This window comes from Neomonachus schauinslandi, chromosome 2, assembly GCF_002201575.2.
Source record: "Neomonachus schauinslandi chromosome 2, ASM220157v2, whole genome shotgun sequence".
Lineage (NCBI taxonomy): Eukaryota > Metazoa > Chordata > Mammalia > Carnivora > Phocidae > Neomonachus > Neomonachus schauinslandi.
The window spans coordinates 149,167,476-149,185,497 of NC_058404.1; the positions used below are offsets into that span (position 1 = coordinate 149,167,476).

Here is an 18,022-nt window from a genome sequence, read left to right on the forward strand (position 1 = left end):
AACCCACAGCAAGTATCATTCTCAATGGGGAAAAATGGAAAGCTTTCCCCCTAAGGTCAGGAACACGGCAGGGATGTCCACTATCACCACTGCTATTCAACATAGTATTAGAAGTCCTAGCCACAGAAGACAACAAAAAGGAATAAAAGGCATCTGAATTGGCAGAGAAGAAGTCAAACTCTCACTCTTTGCAGATGATATGATACTTTTATGGAAAACTGAAGACTCCACCCCAAAACTGCTAGAACTCATACAGGAATTCAGTAAAGTGGCAGGATATAAAACCAATGCACAGAAATCAGTGGCATTCCTATACACCAACAAGACAGAAGAAAGAGAAATTAAGGAGTCACTCACATTTACAATTGCACCCAAAACCATAAGATACTTAGGAATAAATCTAACCAAAGAGGCAAAGAATCTGTACTCAGAAAACTAAAATACTCATGAGAGAAATTGAGGAAGACACAAAGAAATGGAAAACCAGTCCGTGCTCATGGATTGGAAGAATAAATATTGTGAAGATGTCAAAGAGCAATCTACACATTCAATGCAATCCCCATCAAAATACCATCCACTTTTTTCAAAGAAATGGAACAAATAATCCTAAAATTTTATGGAACCAGAAAAGACCCCGCATAGCCAGAGGAATGTTGAAAAAGAAAAGCAAAACTGGTGGCATCACAATTCCGGACTTCAAGCTCTATTACAAAGCTGTCATCATCAAGACAATATGGTACTGGCACAAAAACAAACACATAGATCAGTGGAACAGAATAGAGAGCCCAGAAATGGATCCTCAACTCTATGGTCAACTAATCTTCAACAAAGCAGGAAAGAATGTCCAATGGAAAAAAGTCTCTTCAACAAATGGTGTTGGGAAAATTGGACAGCCACATGCAGAAGAATGAAACTGGACCATTTCCTTACACCACACACAAAAATAGACTCCAAATGGTTGAAAGACCTAAATGTGAGACAGGATTCCATCAAAATCCTAAAGGAGAACACAGGCAGCAACCTCTTCGACCTCAGCTGCAGCAACTTCTTCCTAGAAACATCGCCAAAGGCAAGGGAAGCAAGGGCAAAAATGAACTATTGGGACTTCATCAAGATAAAAAGCTTTTGCACAGCAAAGGAAACAGTCAACAAAAACAAAAGACATCCAACAGAATGGGAGAAGATATTTGCAAATGACATATCAGATAAAGGGCTAGTATCCAAAATCTATAAAGAACTTATCAAACTGACCACCCAAAGAACAAATGATCCGATCAAGAAATGGGCAGAAGACATGAACAGACATTTTTCCAAAGAAGACATCCAAATGGCCAACAGACACATGAAAAAGTGCTCAACATCGCTCAGCATCAGGGAAATCCAAATCAAAACCTCAATGAGATACCACCTCACAGCAGTCAGAATGGCTAAAATTAACAAGTCAGGAAACGACAGATGTTGGCGGGGATGCGGAGAAAGGGGAACCCTCCTACACTGTTGGTGGGAATGCAAGCTGGTGCAGCCACTCTGCAAAACAGTATGGAGGTTCCTCAAAAAGTTGAAAGTAGAGCTACCATACGATCCAGCAATTGCACTACTGGGTATTTACCCCAAAATACAAATGTAGGGGTCTGAAGGGGTACATGCACCCTGATGTTTATAGCAGCAATGTCCACAATAGCCAAACTGTGGAAAGAGCCAAGATGTCCATCGACAGATGAATGGATAAAGAAGATGTGGTATGTATTATGTAGCCATCAAAAGGAATGAAATCTTGTCATTTGCAACGGCCTGGATGGAACCGGAGGGTATTATGCTGAGCAAAATAAGTCAGAGAAAGGCATGTATCATATGACCTCACTGATAGGAGGAATCTTAATCTCAGGAAACAAACTGAGGGTTGCTGGAGTGGCGGGGGGTGGGAGGGTGAGGTGGCTGGGTGATAGACATTGCGGAGGGTATGTGCTATGGTGAGCGCTGTGAATTGTGTAAGTCTGTTTGAATCACAGACCTGTACCTCTGAAACAAATAATACATTATATGTTAAAAAAAAAAAGAAGATAGCAGGAGGGGAAGAATGAAGGGGGGAAATAGGAGGGGGAGACAAACCATGAGAGACTATGGACTCTGAGAAACAAACTGAGGGTTCTAGAGGGCAGGGGGGTGGGGGGATGGGTTAGCCTGGTGATGGGTATTAAAGAGGGCACATTCTGCATGGAGCACTGGGTGTTATGCACAAACAATGAATCATGGAACACTACATCAAAAACTAATGATGTAATGTATGGTGATTAACATAATAATTAAAAAAATAACAATAGAGGTTATTCCACATATGGGGGCAGTGACAGGAGAATGGATAGAGAGAATACAAGGGTAGCTGGAGGCTTCAGTATATATCTTTTATGCATTTTTTATTTATTTATTTTTACCTCAGGTAGTATTAAGTAGTAATTTTTTAAATTAATCTTTTTTCTTTAGGCTCTTCAGCTTCTTCACTGTTTTCCTCTAGACACACGATTAAAAGATGGCAGTAAGTGTGACCAAGTGTTGAGAAGAATGTTTAATATAATTTATTACTAGTTACCTATAATGAAAATAATATCTGTATCTTTTGTTAGGTTTGTTTTGGCAATCACCGAAGAGGCCCCCTTCTCCAATTAAATTTGATTTAAATGAACCTTTGTAAGTATTTATATCCAGTTTTATATGCCTCCTTTATTGTAAATTTCTTAACTGTCTATCGGTTTACATTGCAGGGTGAAAACCTCAGGCTCTGGAAATGTTAAATTATTGCATCCCTGTTATTCTAAGAATTAGCATATTAATCTGGCCAATAAAGCCAGACACAGTCATTCTCCCTACACATACATGAATCTGTTTGTTTAAATGGTAAAATAACTTCATTATTTTTAACTTAAGTGAAACCCAAAGTGTTACCTCTTTGACTTTATCCATAAGCAAAAACCATAAAACGACAACAGATGTTTTCCTATTAAATGAAGCCAGTATTGGGGCGCCTGGGTGGCTCAGTTGGTTAAGCGACTGCCTTCGGCTCAGGTCATGATCCTGGAGTCCCTGGATCGAGTCCCGCATCGGGTTCCCTGCTCGACGGGGAGCCTGCTTCTCCCTCTGACCCTCCCCCCTCTCATGTGCTCTCTGTCTCTCTCATTCTCTCTGTCTCAAATAAATAAATAAAATCTTTAAAAAAAAAAAAAAAATGAAGCCAGTATTTAAGAAACTTTAGATATTTGGGGGGAAAATGATTACTATTAAATATCTCCCTAAATTATCTCAAATTAATTTTCAAAGTAGTTAATGTTTAGACAGACATTTTTATACACACACACACATACCCCCATATGTATGTATTCCAGTTAAACACTTAGCTTGTTAACAACCTCCTTTCAACAAATAACTCCCATTGAGTTTTCTCATGTGATGTTTATGTTTGACTTCCAGTCACCTTATCCTGATGGCTTCTATAAAACCTGCTTTATTTGTGTTTTTAGTCAAACTTCATTTGCTTAATTTGAACCTAATGTATGTTCTTTAAAACAAAATTTCTAATTTTTTTATGAATTAAAATGAATTTTCTTTTACTAGTCTAATTTTTCTACTTTTCGCCACTCCTCTCCCCAAAGTAGTCATGATCTTTTCCTGAATATTTGTCCTTAGAAGGATAGACATCTAATATTTCTTATAGCTTCTATAATTTCTTTGGTCTAAACCAGAAGTTCATTGCCTAGCTTTTAAATATTTCTGTAACAAAAGTTCCATGATTATTTTTCTTAAACATTTCAAAGACTATAGTTTTTGATGAATTAAACATCTTTGAAACTGTACATTCATTCACACTTTGCCTTATTTTTTAATTTCAAAAGGCACTTCAGTTTTCTTCTGAATGCTGCAAAACTATATGCTACAGTCTATTGCATTCCATTTACAGAAGAGGTAAGATAACCTTCAAGTTCTAGGAAGTGATACAAAACCAGGTAAAAATTCGATGACCTATCAGCTAATTGCATCATCAAAATATGTTTTTATGTTACAAGAATTGTTCTTTGATGTAAACTTTTTGTTTTGTTGTATTGTCCATTCTAACATAGCAGAAGCTAAAATCTTGTTGCAGCATTACTAAGTAGAAGAAAGTCAAATTTTTCTTTCTAAAGTAATAAAACAAGTATATGTAAGACCTGTCTTTACTTTTAAAGCATTTATAACCTGTTAGCTTCAATTATCATAATTACTCTGAAAACCCAAAATGAACGATTTTGTAACCATTTTTAAATATTCCTTAGAGATTCTCTTTGTTAACATTTCTTTGATTTATTTTGTGATAATAACTTATGTCTTCAAATTTCAAGAAATTTAAAATGCTATCCCATATTGACATTTCTTAACCCTTATCCTATTCCCTTAGACATCATCTTTACTAACATCTAAAGGGTCTAATACAGTTTTAATTGAGAGGCGGATCTGCATTCGTGATTTTTTTCTTCACAGATACAAAATAGAGTCAAATAAATTGCTATACTTTTAGGTGGGCTGAATGAGGAAATAGGTACCAGAGCCATAATTAACACTGGCTATTTTGGACCCAGATAAAAATGCCTACTGTAAATTAATCCTTTTTGGAGCTAATGGTAAAATATACCATAAATGTCTGGTTAAAATAGTGCCATTCAGTCTGGTATTCTTTTTGTAAAAAGAGTGGCAATTTTGTGATAGAGTGTAGGTGACCTCAAAAGCAGTATGTCTTAGTTTTTCCTAAGCAGCTTCTTAATAATATAGATCTGATAGCCTTGAATTCATCTAAGTTCATCTTGAGCTATTTAAATATTTTTCTGCTTCCAAAGGTATGAATTCCATTTACTTATGTATTTTATTTATTGAGTTAGTATTTATTGAGTCTAACTTTGTGCAGGGAACTTTATAAAACAATTACAAGATAGTCCCTGATCGCAAAGCACTCAGTCTGATACAACCAGCCCTAAAACTACCTTTTTAAAAATTTATGGGAAGAACTAAGATTTCAAGTTTGTTGACTAATGAGTAATTTTTCCTACACACCACCCCTGCCTCCCACCCTTTATGAATGGTATTTTATAGAATAAGGGTAAATTCAAAGTGGATGTAGTCTAAATAGTCCGATGATAAATTATTCAAATAGTTTAGTATGATAAGGACCTTTTAGGATTTTTTAGCTTTGGAATTCAGAATTTTAAAAAATGGTTTTTCATAAAATTACTCTTTAAAAAAACAGGACTTATCAGCAGATGCCCTCTTGAATATTCTTTCTGAAGTAAAGATTCAAGAATTCAAACCTTCTAACAAGGTATGTTTAGAAATTTATTCACTCAGCAAATAGTTATTGAACTTTTACTTGTATCACGTCCATTCTAAACCTGGAGAATCCCGCAGTGAACACAGCAAAAGTCATATTCTTATGGAAGTTATAGTCTATTGGGCCAGAGGTGGACTGTTAAAAAAAAAAAATGCTATTTTATAATATTTCAATATTGGCGTAGTGCTAAGAACTAAAAATAAAACAAGGAAAAGGAATAAAGGGTGATGGAGCTGGTGTCATTTTATTGGGCTAAAGGGGAAAGCCTCTCTGACATAGTACCATTTGGGCAGAAGCCTGAAGGAAGGGATGGAGTGAGCCATGCTATTATGTGGTGAAACACAAGCAAGAACAAGTTCTTGCCTTGAAAGGCAAGCAGAGGATGAAATAAATTTAAAAGGATGACTCTGGCTGTTGTGTTAAGAATGATTATATAGGACATGAGAGAGGAAGCATGAAAAGCTCTTAGGATGTTATAGGCAAAAGATGATGGTGTTTTAATGAAGTAGTAGGTAACAGGTAATTTGTAATAAGGGATTGGATTCTGGTATATATTACAATAGTCCTGACAGGATTTGAAAGAGATTAGAATTGGAATGTAAGAGAAAAAAAGATTGTTACTTTCTTAGTTGAAATAAGAAGCATGCTTAATTGCTCCAGGTGAGGAGGAGGAGAAGTTAAAGGAAGTTGGAGCAGAGGAAAAAAGGTGTGAGATAATTGCTCATGGGGGTGGGAAAGTTACTTACTAGAAGATGGAGTAGAATTTTGAGATAGCACTGAGAATCCACTTAATGTTAATCCACTTAATGTATTATACTAAATGTGGCTGGGAAAAAAGGCATTTAAATGCCTGGGTGCTGCTGTAGAATAGCTGGAAAATTGGATATAACTAGGGTCGGGCTCTTGTTGGGCAAATATGTTAGAAGGAAAAAGAGATAAGGAGTATTAATAAAGATGGAACATGAAATTTAGGCAGGGTAAATAGGAAAGTTTGAAAATATTAAGTAATTTTCTTTTTCACATGCTCATTATATGCCTTTTTGTATACACTCTAAAAATCATCTACAAAACAATCTTTTGTTCCCCTTACCCTCTAGCTGTATTGAAAAATAAAGAATAATGATTGCCTCCCTATAAAATTCAAGCAGGAAGTGGTGTGTGCAGTCTTCCACTCTGCACTTTTATTTTAGGAAAAAGGAAAATTTGTAGCTGTTTGATATTGTACAAGTAAATGGATGTGCTGAATGAAATGTTCATGACTTTAGCTTATCAAGAATAAAAGAACAGAAAGGTAAACAGAATTCCTATATAAAGGAGTTTCCAGTTGTGGAATGAATAAGTCAAGGGAATAAAAGGCACAGCATAGGGAATATAGTCATTGATACTGTAATAGCAGTGTATGGTGACAGATGGTAGCTATACTTGTGGTGAACATAGCATAACTTCTGAAGAAATTGAATCACTATGTTGTACACCTGAAAGTAATGTAACATTGTGTGTCAACTATATTCAGATAATTTTTTTTAAATAAGGTTCCTAGCACATGTTCCTAGTAGACAGAACTGCTAGACAGAAGCCAAAGAAACATGTATGGATAACTTTACTAATGCTTATTGCTCTTCAGTGTTTTGTGGCTTGAATTGCTTCTTTCTCTATCAAAGTTTTGGGGTAATAAATTATCCTGAGCATTTTAGCTACAGTTTTAGTTTTAACGTGAATTATGAGCTTTTTGCAACTCCCTGAAGCAACTAACACCGAAACTTCAGAGTCTAGCACTTCTAGTTAATAGATGCCAAAAATATCAACTAGACATTCTGGCAAATAAAAGTTTCTGCTTCCTTGACTCTTTACTGTTTCTCAAATACTTATAAGAATACTTAATCTGTAAAAACACAAGTTGAGTGTGTACTATACAAAGAAATAGTATTTTTAATTAGTGATGATGTAGTTTTTTGGTTTGAAAATATTTACTGCCCTTGTGGAATGTCTAATAAGTAATTTCTTAAAGATAAATTACTTAGATGTGCTGCTCTGAGCATGCATCTATATGAGGGTAAAGGAAGACATTCTTTAGGAAACAGCTTCTTGTCAGCAAATATTTAAAGGATGCACATATTATATATTTTATGGATTTCTTTGGAGACAGAAACAGCTCTGCATTAGAGCTATGCAATTTGGTTTGAGGTAGATTTGTCAGAATTACAGACTGTTGATTAATATTAACTTCATTCTACTGTGGAATTTTAAGAGATCTGTATGAAAGCAGATCTTATAAGCTATTCAGTGAATATTTTAACGTGAGTAAATTTGTTTTAAATATATTGAAGTTCTCTCAATGAACAAGATAAAGATCCCTGTTCTAAGAGTTTACATGTCAGTGTGAAGAGATAGATAATAAATATATAAATAACATAATATTACTTAACAATGGAAGGTGTAAAATACATTGGACCATAATGATTAATGTGATAAAACTAGGTACACCTGGTTGGCTCAGTCGTTAAGTGTCTGACTCATTCTAGGCTCAGGTCTTGATCTCACGGTTGTGAGTTTAAGCCCTGTATTAGGCTCCACACCCTGATTTAGTGATATCAAAGCCATCCTTTGCATATCCTTTAATAACTCCACTTCCTGGATTTTTCTCATATATTTCAGTGATTTAAAAACATATATAAAAAATAATGTGATTAAACCAGGTAGAGGTTTAATCTTCTCTGTGTGACTTATTTGGTAAAACAGATATGGTAATCAAACTTAGGTATAGGATATGATAACATTAATGAATATATGTCCATGTATTTAAAGGTTGTTCAAACAGATGAAACTGCGAGGAAACCAGACCATGTTCCTATTAGCAGTGAAGATGAAAGGAATGCTGTTTTCCAACTAGAAAAGGCTATTTCATCTAATAAAGCTACCACAAGTAAGGGGAAATCTTTATAAAAATGATTTGAACTGGAGGGAATTTTTATTTTCAATAAACTCTATACCCAAAAGCTTATGGGACTAAACTATAATAATGATGTTAGTTGATTTCGTGATCATATGTAAGTCACTGTTCAGCTTTAACTGTGACTAAATTCATTATTTTTTCACCCTTGCCCTATCCTCAATTGCCGAAATGTAAGTCTGCTTTATTGTCATTGTTCTGATTGGTTTAGTCCTTAAGATTCTACTGTGTGATTCCTTTTTAACTCATGGCCAGCATAATGAGAAAAAAAATGGAGGTCCTGTATAGACTAACACTTAGACCCAGTGAAGTCACTTTAGGATAAAAAACCATAGACAGATTTATTCCTGGTTTATTAGTGTCCATCGTCATACACAGGAATTACAACTTGACCTGTATACATCCTTGTTAAATGGTTTTAAACATAAGGAAACCAAACTTGTATTCCTTAAAAACAGAGCCATTTGCTCTTGTTTTTAGATCTGCTCACCATCGTTTATAACATAAATCAGCAGTTTCCAGACTTTCAGGATATTTATGCACAAACCAGTGAAATTCAGGAAAAAATAACCTAGGTTAGCCAACTATTTATTTTGTAAATAAAATATGTTAATTTAATCATTACAATTCTAGAAAAAAACTTCCATTTCTTTCTCATTTCATAACAGATCAGACTACCTCTATCTACAGAATGATTTTTAAAAACCACTAATCTAGAAATATTTCAAACATATATTTTTTTTATTAGATTTTAACTGACCCTGTACTAAGTTATCAGAGGCAAAATGTTTCAGAGTAGTATTTATGAAATCAACTTTAGAACAGTACCCAGCGTTAACAATTTTATTTGTAAACAGCTTAATAGCAGATGTGGTACATAGCTTTCTTACTTTCTGTGTTTTAGAAAGATTTTTTTAATATAGAAACTTCTCTGATTTAGTGATCTCAAAGCCTTCAATAACTTCATTTTCCTGGATTTTTCTAATATATTTCAGTCATTTAAAAACAAAGGAATATTTAAGAATAGTGAATCCACATTTTTACCTAATAAAACCTTTACAAATTACTACAAAACTTTATTTTTCTGGTTATTATGATCAGGTGATCTTCAGGTGGCAGTGCTTTCATTTGAAAAAGATGATGATCGCAATGGACACATAGATTTCATTACAGCTGCATCGAACCTTCGTGCCAAAATGTATAGCATTGAACCAGCTGACCGTTTTAAAACAAAGCGCATAGCTGGCAAAATTATACCTGCTATAGCAACATCCACTGCTGCAGTTTCTGGCTTGGTGAGTTTATTATTCTTTGAATGGAAATACTTCTTTTTCATTGTCTCTTACCTGTTTTTCCCATTGTACCACCCCAGCTAGTCACTCAGAGATCTTAGAGAAGGAGGGATCCATATTGATCTTATAATTTTAAATTTCGGGATATTTCTGAAAATACAGTAGTCCACATTTTGAAGCTTTACAGATACATAGACATTTTAACATAAAAATTAACCTGTGTCAAGATAGTATAATTTTTCTTATAAGCAATAATCCTCTTAATCACTCTTGTATCCTTCATACAAAGTAGGTACTGTATTTTTCTTGAATAAGATGAACTGCTTGGGCGCCTGGGTGGCTCAGTTGGTCATGATCCTGGAGTCCCGGGATCGAGTCCCGCATCGGGCTACCTGCTTGGCAGGGAGTCTGCTTCTCCCTCTCCCGCTCCCCCCTCTTGTGCTCTTTCTCTCTCTCTCTCTCTCAAATAAATAAATAAAATCTAAAAAAAAAAAAAAAAAAAAAAGATGAACTGCTCCAATGGTTACTCTTTGATTGTATTGGATTTTAGTTTTTTGCCTTAAAAAATGTAATTCCTGTTAGTGATTCAGATTTCTTACAACTTAATCTTTCCTTAATGATTCAGAATCTTTAGGCTGGCCCTAGTTCTTTTGCTGTACTATAGTGTTATACTTAGAAGCTGTGTAATTATCTGCCCCTATATTAAATTATTTTAGACTGTTGTATTTCTTGAGTTCTGGTATCTTCCAAAATAGGAAGATTATATGACCAAAATAATTTTTTTGGTAACTTTGCTCACCCCATACAGAACAGGTAAAAAGTTTGAAAGTATAAGATATGCTAAAAGTGGACAGATTCATAAGAAATTCCTATTATTTTAATCCAGTAGCTGCTTTTACTCTTTCTTTACAGAGAAATGCTTGAGTAGAATTTAGGAAAATTAAACAGATGAATGAAGTCGTGAATAGGTTTGGGCTCTTTATATAATCAGATCACCTTCTTTTATCTAGGTTGCATTGGAGATGATCAAAGTAGCTGGTGACTATCCGTTTGAAGCTTACAAAAATTGTTTCCTTAACTTAGCCATTCCAATTATAGTGTTTACAGAGACATCTGAAGTAAAAAGAACTGAAATCAGGTATGCGTGAAGGTCTATTTCTCCTGCATAATGAAAATGAAATAAAATTTTTACCCTCTAAAAGGAAAAAAATCGTAGTTTTACCTCTCCTTTTCTTTTTGAGATATGTGTATATATATATATACATATAAATATATATGTATATATATATATATATATATATATAAATATAGTGATCCTTGCCATCACTTCAAGACTAGGTCAGAATCCCATCTTCATGAAGCATTGCTTTTTTTTTTTAATTGACATGCATTAGATTAGTTTCAGGTGTGCAACACAATGATTCAACACCTGTATGTATTAAGAAATGATCAAGGGGCGCCTGGGTGGCTCAGTCGTTAAGCGTCTGCCTTCAGCTCGGGTCGTGATCCCGGGGTCCTGGGATCAAGCCCCGCATCGGGCTCCCTGCTCCACGGGAAGCCTGCTTCTCCCTCCCCCACTCCCTCTGCTTGTGTTCCCTCTGTCGCTGTGTCTCTCTCTGTCAAATAAATAAATAAAATCTTTAAAAAAAAAAAAAAAAAGAAAGAAATGATCAAAACAATAAGCCCAGTCAACATCATCAGCATACATAGTTAGCCTCTTTTTTTCCTTATAATAAGATCTTTTAAGATCTGCTCTCTTAGCAACTTTCAACTATACAGTATATTATTAACTGTAGTCACCATGCTGCCCATTACATACCCATGATTAACTTTATAAGCTGAAAGCTCGTACCATTTGACTCTTTTCACCCATTTTGCTCATCCCCCAGCCCCACCTCTGGCAACTACCAATCTGTTGTCTGTATCTATGAGCTCAGTTTCAGGGTTGTTTTTTTTTTAAGATTCCACATGTAAGTGAAATACAGGTATTTATTTGTCTTTCTCTGTCTGACTTATTTCACTTAGCATAATGCTAATGATGTTCCAAATAACAAGATTTCCTTTTTATGGCTGAATTATATTTCTGTGTATCACATTTTCTTTATCCATTCACCCATTGATGGACACTTAGGTTGTTTCTATATCAGTACCTTAGCTATTACAAATAACGCTTCAGTGAACATGTGGGTGCTGATATGTTTTGAGTGATTGCTTTCATTTTCTTTGGATAAATACTCAGAAGTGGAATTGCTGGATCATATGGTAATTCTGTTTTTAATATTTTAAGGAACCTCCATCCTTTTGCTTTTGGTACCAAATGTAAAAAACCATCACCAAGACTGATGTCAAGAAGCTTATTACCACCTGTGTTTTCTTCTAGGAGCTTTATGGTTTCAGGTCTTATATGCAGATCTTTAATCCATTTTGAGTTAATTATTTTTTAGGATTTTATTTTTAAGTAATCTCTACACCCATTGTAGGGCTCAAACTTAACAACCCTGAGATCAAGAATCACATGCCCTACCGACTGAACTAGTCAGGAACTCCTTGAGTTAATTTTTGTGTGGTGTAAGATAGTGGCCCAATTTTATTCTTTTGCTTTATGCAAAGCATTTCTGATTAAACTAGCCATAGAACACTCACAACATTTAATCTGCCACATTATTTAACATTATTTAGCATTAAGCTCTCTTGCTAAGACACCCTGATTTATTATCAGACACTGGAAGGATCAACAAGGTGTTCTGATAAAAGTGGTTACCTTGTATGGTGTAATGGAGAAATAAGTTGTTTTTTCTTTTTCCCCTATGTTATTATGTAGCTAAATCAAAAATAATGGACTTCTGGGGCTTTTTATTATTATTAAAGGGAAAAATATTAAAATGTTTTTGTTTTGAATATTTTTCTACAACAGAAATGGAATATCATTTACAATTTGGGACAGATGGACTATACATGGAAAAGAAGACTTCACCCTCTTGGATTTCATAAATGCAGTCAAAGTGAGACATTTATTTACTTAGTTCATTATTTGGAGGTTTTCACAAATAATATTTAGCAGAAATTTGTCTGCTGTCTTTTTACTGGTTGTAAAACATTGTCACCCAGCCTTTTATATCTGGACATAGCTTTGATTGTTTCTCTCTTGGTATTTACTTTTAGGAGAAGTATGGAATTGAACCAACAATGGTGGTACAGGGAGTCAAAATGCTTTATGTTCCTGTAATGCCGGGTCATGCAAAAAGATTGAAGTTAACGTAAGTATTGAACCTTATATCAGAAGATTCACAAGACTTAAAACATAAGGTGATGCACACTGGGAAATCAAATAGATTTAGCTCTGCTAATTTAACCAGTTTGTTAATATCACTGTCTCCCAAAAGTTAGGATCTTTATTGATAGCATCAGTGTTATAACCCATGAGCAGTAGTTTGGATGACACATGTTAACTTGTATTAAAAAAATAAAAGTTAGCATAAAAATATTTGTCATATGAATCTCTGCATGATGGGTGCTTTAACATGCATATTTTAACTAGGATTATCAGTTAATGAGATTAATCACTTTTAATTACTATAATCCAGGCTTAATGATCTATACTTTAAAAAACAAAATTGCTATTACATATAATAAGGCATTAATTTGCCTTATATTATTTTGTCATTAGGATCCCTGAGTATCTCTTGGATACATTAATAATAGTATTTCCTGTATACTGCCTAGATGAGAGTAGAATGTGTGGTCCTAAAGCATACTGGTTAGTGGAATTTAAAATTTGTTGCAAGTAATTCACATTAGTGCTTTATAAGTTGGCCAGTACTTGGAATCTCCAGCATGATATACTTTGTGAATGATATTTTTCATTTACCAGATATTTACTAGGACCCATTAAGTGGCTAGACAAGCTTGGCTTCAGAAAGACCTGGATTCACATCCATGCCCAGTTACTTGTTTTGTCACATTCAGTAGCTTACTGAACTTTTTTGAAACTTAGTTTTCTATCCACAAATAGGAATGATTGTGCCCATAGCTATTGAGCATTAAAATAATAGTAAAGATTAGCAGTGTAATAGCAACTGAGAGGTAGCCCATAAATGTTACTCCTATTAATATTTTGTCATTATACGTCTTTATCAACTAGCCTGTGCCCTCAAGGAATCCAGTCTATTATGAGAAAGGGACATGTTAATCATTAAAATGTAATTGAATAATTAAAGGTTTTTACAGAATACCTTAGGCACTACTAACTCAAACCTTTCCCTTAGGATAGATTTCATTTGAGCTACCTTTGAAAAAGGATATCAGGCAAAAGCAATAGCTTATGCAAAAGCATGCAGCTAATAAAGAGCATGCATGATCTATTTGGGAAATCAGTATTTCGGAATAACTTAAGGATGAGATGGTAAGAATAAATGGTAGAAAGAATGAGAAGTTATAAATGGGACAAAATTTCTTTGTAAAATGGAAAGAGCTATTACTGAGGTTTAAATAGATTACATTGTTCAGGGCCTGGCATGAGATAGGTACACATGGCATATGATATATAACAGTAGGCAAGAAAGTAAAATAAGATTTATATTTTAAGAGGATTCTGGTAGCAGAGTAGATTGGAGGTAGGAGACAGCTCGCTCAAAGCTAATCTAGTAATCTAAGGATATATATATATAGGTGATAACTTGATTTAAGACCGTATCAGTAACAATAGCAACAACAAAGTGGTTTTTTAGTGAATAGGATATACATGGGATGTAAGAGAAAGGTAAAACTTAATGTCTTTCACTGTGATTAGCTTGAAGATTTAAATCTAGTTTGCTTTTTTACTCTTTACATAGAAATGCTTGAGAAGAATTTATGATGCCTCCACACTTTATAGGGAATATGAGGATAATTCATTTTTAAAAAACATTGCTTACATTTTGATTTTGTGGGTGGCAGAGATTATCTTTAACAAATGGTTTATATTCTTTACCAATACTAGCAGTAGTCCAGACTGATTCACTGTTAGATAAATGAATGTCTTGAGTTTAGAGGTTTTAGTAAAGAAAAATTATAATACATGAAAGCAGATGAATTATTAGATTTAAAAGTAAATGTAAAGTCTAATCAGGTCAGATTCTCTGGGCAACATTAAATAGCAAATCTCTTTTATTTTACAGAATTTACCAAATTATTTGTCCTTGATTATCTTTCTTAGAATGCATAAACTTGTGAAACCTTCTACTGAAAAGAAATATGTGGATCTTACTGTGTCATTTGCTCCAGACACTGATGGAGAGGAAGATTTGCCTGGACCTCCAGTAAGATACTATTTTAGTCATGACACTGATTAACAGAAGTTGTCTTAAATTTATTCCAGGACTACTTGATTTTGGAAAGATTGCACTTAATTCAGGAATGAAAAAAAAAAATCAATTCATAATACTATGGATTTCTCTTTGATGAAGCCTTAATTTAAGGGAAACATCAGTAGAAAACTACAGTGAAGAATTTTAAAGCATTTTGAAATATAATCTATACTTGTCTAGTGCTTCATATGTGAATATGAACACAAGCAATTTTGAACTGGACTGATGTTTTGTAATGCTTACAAAAAATTTCTGTATTAACCTCTCTGGATAAAAAGAAGGAAAAAAATATGTATCCATCACCAGAAGAGATAAAAGATCAAGAAATTCAAAGTAACAAATGCAACTATCCAAAAAGTTTAATCTTACTTTGTGAATTTTTTTGTTGTTGTTCACTATTTGAGACCCAATTTTTCTATACAAATAGTGTTTGGCACCCTGCACCTCTTATAATTAGGCTTTTGAGTTTAACACCAGTGGGAAAAGGAGAGATGGTAGCAGTGAATGAAGAGTAGCCATTTTAAATTGTATGGTTACAGTTTACTGTCCTGCTAATTTAACTGAAGTTTGTAAATATCACTATCTCCCAAAAATCAGGATCTCTGTTGATAGCATCAATGTTGTAACCCATGAGCAGGAAGTCAGATGACACATGTTAACTTGTATTAAATGTTAACAGTATTATATGAACTCCGACAACCCTCTTAGAGGGTCCATGAATGTGAACAGATAAGTGTGGCTAATCATTTGGTTCTTCAATATGCCTTCTAATGTGGCTATTTTATTTATTTGGAACTCTAAACCTGATTGTGATAGTATATAAGACTAAAAGGTTTTGTAAAGGGAGTGTCCTTAGAAGTAGATGAAAACTAGCAATTAAAAAAACATTACTAGTTGAGTCTTAATTTTTTTTTTCTTCCAGCAACCTAATGGACAGAAAAAAAAAATTTTATTTTAAAGGGAAACATACTGTTTTATTCTGCATTCCCAGAAAGGGAGTTGACAAAGATAAAAATTTATTTTTTTAGGTCTTTATTGATAGAAACTTTCTGTTTTCTGATAGGGAGATATTACAGAAAATTCATATAAATGCTTTCATTAAAATGATATAAAATGTACTCAACACTGTAAACTTGGTAAAAACAGCAATTTGTTTTATTGCTAAGGCTATCATGCATTCTAAAGCAATTGGCATTTTGTAACCACAGGAAGTCACTTCCCTCTAGCTGCTTTTAGTCTGATCTCTTGTTCAGGCCATTAATAGGTACTTTGATAAACTCAAAACTAGATTTACATCAGTATTACTCCTATTTGGTATCTTTTTATACTCTCTACTTAACTTTCCTTTTATTTCATTTATAAATAGTTGAAATTACTTTGTCAACCGGCTGTATTGTTTCATTGTTTTGTAAAAGTATCATCCAATTGGGAAAATATATTTGGGAGTGGAAGGTGAATTTGTATGAATAAAAGGATACTCTGCATTGGAGGCAAGGATAGGTGGACGGGATGAATTTAAAGGAAATGGATACCCTTTAAATAAGCAATTTTTGTTCAAGTATAGTGTTTAAAATTCCTTAAAATTGAATTCAGAACATCAGAGCTCTATGGCTTGGAACTCTTAAGGCTAGCAATAATAAAAGGACTTTTCTATAAGAAGCCTTTTCCCCATTTTCATTTTGCTTTGTATGATAGTAACAGATGTTTTCCAGGTAGCCATTCAGTAATCGTCAACTATGATCTAATAGCTTGCTTATATTTTATTTAAATCTCCACATCTTTTCAGAAGTAAATTGGGAACCATGCTATCAGTTCTTATTTATAGTGATCAGTGCTTTAATACACATAAACAAAACCAACAAGGATTAAGTTCATTTTGTGATTAAACCTGAAACCATTTTATCATTGCTTTTTTTTTCCCCCATAGGTAATGGTTATTGCCATTAATCTCTATTTAGTTCTACTAAGCTGGAAAGCCAGGGTGTGAAGTTAATGACAATTTTTTTTCATTATTTGTTTTATTTCTGTACCATGAGATCACTTTTGGTGATTAAAATACCAGGTGCAAAAATTATTTGATTTTGTATGGTACCACTGAGTGATTTTTTACTTATTAAAAATAAATTAAGAAATTTGACAGTATCTTTGTAAATCCTTTTCCATGGTTGACTCCAGAGATTCCAATTTTGCTATTCATTTTGTACATAATGTTTCTTTGGTGTTTTCTAATTTTCATGTTTTGCAATCATAGAGATATAACAGTCAGTGAGTGTAGAGGAACGTTACTTCAAAGTGCCTTTGGCTCCTGGAAATTCTATTAAAACAATTGAGAAACGGTGACTGTGTAAAACCTAGAAGATCTGGTAAATCTCACACTGTTGGTTGAGATATCCAAAGTATATTCCTCTTTTTTTTTTTTTTTTTTTAGATTTTTATTTTATTTTTAGTGGGCTTCACACCCAATATGGAGCTTGAACTCACAACCCTGAGACCCAAGAGTCACATGCTCTACCAACTGAGCCAACCAGGCACCCTTAAAGTATATTCCTTTTTAGAGTTCAAAAGTTTTTGGTACTCCTCAGTAATTTCCTTCCTCTAGATTGTCCCAAAGCTAGAACTTAGAAATAGATGTATATCTTTGTTTTTATTTTTTGTCTATTATAACACTCCCTGGTGATGCCAATGACAAGGCATAAAAAAGTCAGCAATGTATAGAGTCCACTATTGTATAATTAGTAAAATGAAGACAGAAAATTGTTCTTCTCAGATCTAAAGGAAAAATCTGTTGACCTAATAATTAAATTATAATGAACAAAAATTAAAATTACAAAAATTCATTGTGATTGTAAGTAAATAATCATTTTGTATACAGTCAGTAGGTATGGATTTAACTATTTTATTTTCAACAAATCCAAACCAAAATCAGGAAGTTGAAACCATGGGGATTAGAGTAAGTAATTAATAGGTAATTTTCAGTGTTCATTTTTCTCTTGCCATTTCTTAGCTTTGTTGAGAAATATGTATTCAAATATTCAAAATATTTTATTTTAAAGGGAAACATAATGTTTAATTCTGCATTATACACCAT

At 33.7% G+C, this 18,022-nt stretch overlaps 1 protein-coding gene across 1 annotated transcript in view; it reads left to right on the forward strand.

Moving 5' to 3' along the window:
* UBA6 (ubiquitin like modifier activating enzyme 6) overlaps positions 1-16,554 on the forward strand; it is an 84,635-nt gene extending 68,081 nt beyond the window's left edge. Inside the window, exons 24-33 of the mRNA XM_021702236.1 lie at positions 2,482-2,533; positions 2,622-2,685; positions 3,885-3,954; positions 5,267-5,338; positions 8,153-8,270; positions 9,399-9,592; positions 10,600-10,727; positions 12,504-12,591; positions 12,752-12,846; positions 14,784-16,554. Coding sequence (XP_021557911.1) covers positions 2,482-2,533; positions 2,622-2,685; positions 3,885-3,954; positions 5,267-5,338; positions 8,153-8,270; positions 9,399-9,592; positions 10,600-10,727; positions 12,504-12,591; positions 12,752-12,846; positions 14,784-14,919 — 1,017 coding nt within the window. The 3' untranslated portion in view covers positions 14,920-16,554. The remainder of the gene's footprint in view (positions 1-2,481; positions 2,534-2,621; positions 2,686-3,884; positions 3,955-5,266; positions 5,339-8,152; positions 8,271-9,398; positions 9,593-10,599; positions 10,728-12,503; positions 12,592-12,751; positions 12,847-14,783) is intronic.
* Positions 16,555-18,022: the final 1,468 nt, after the last annotated feature.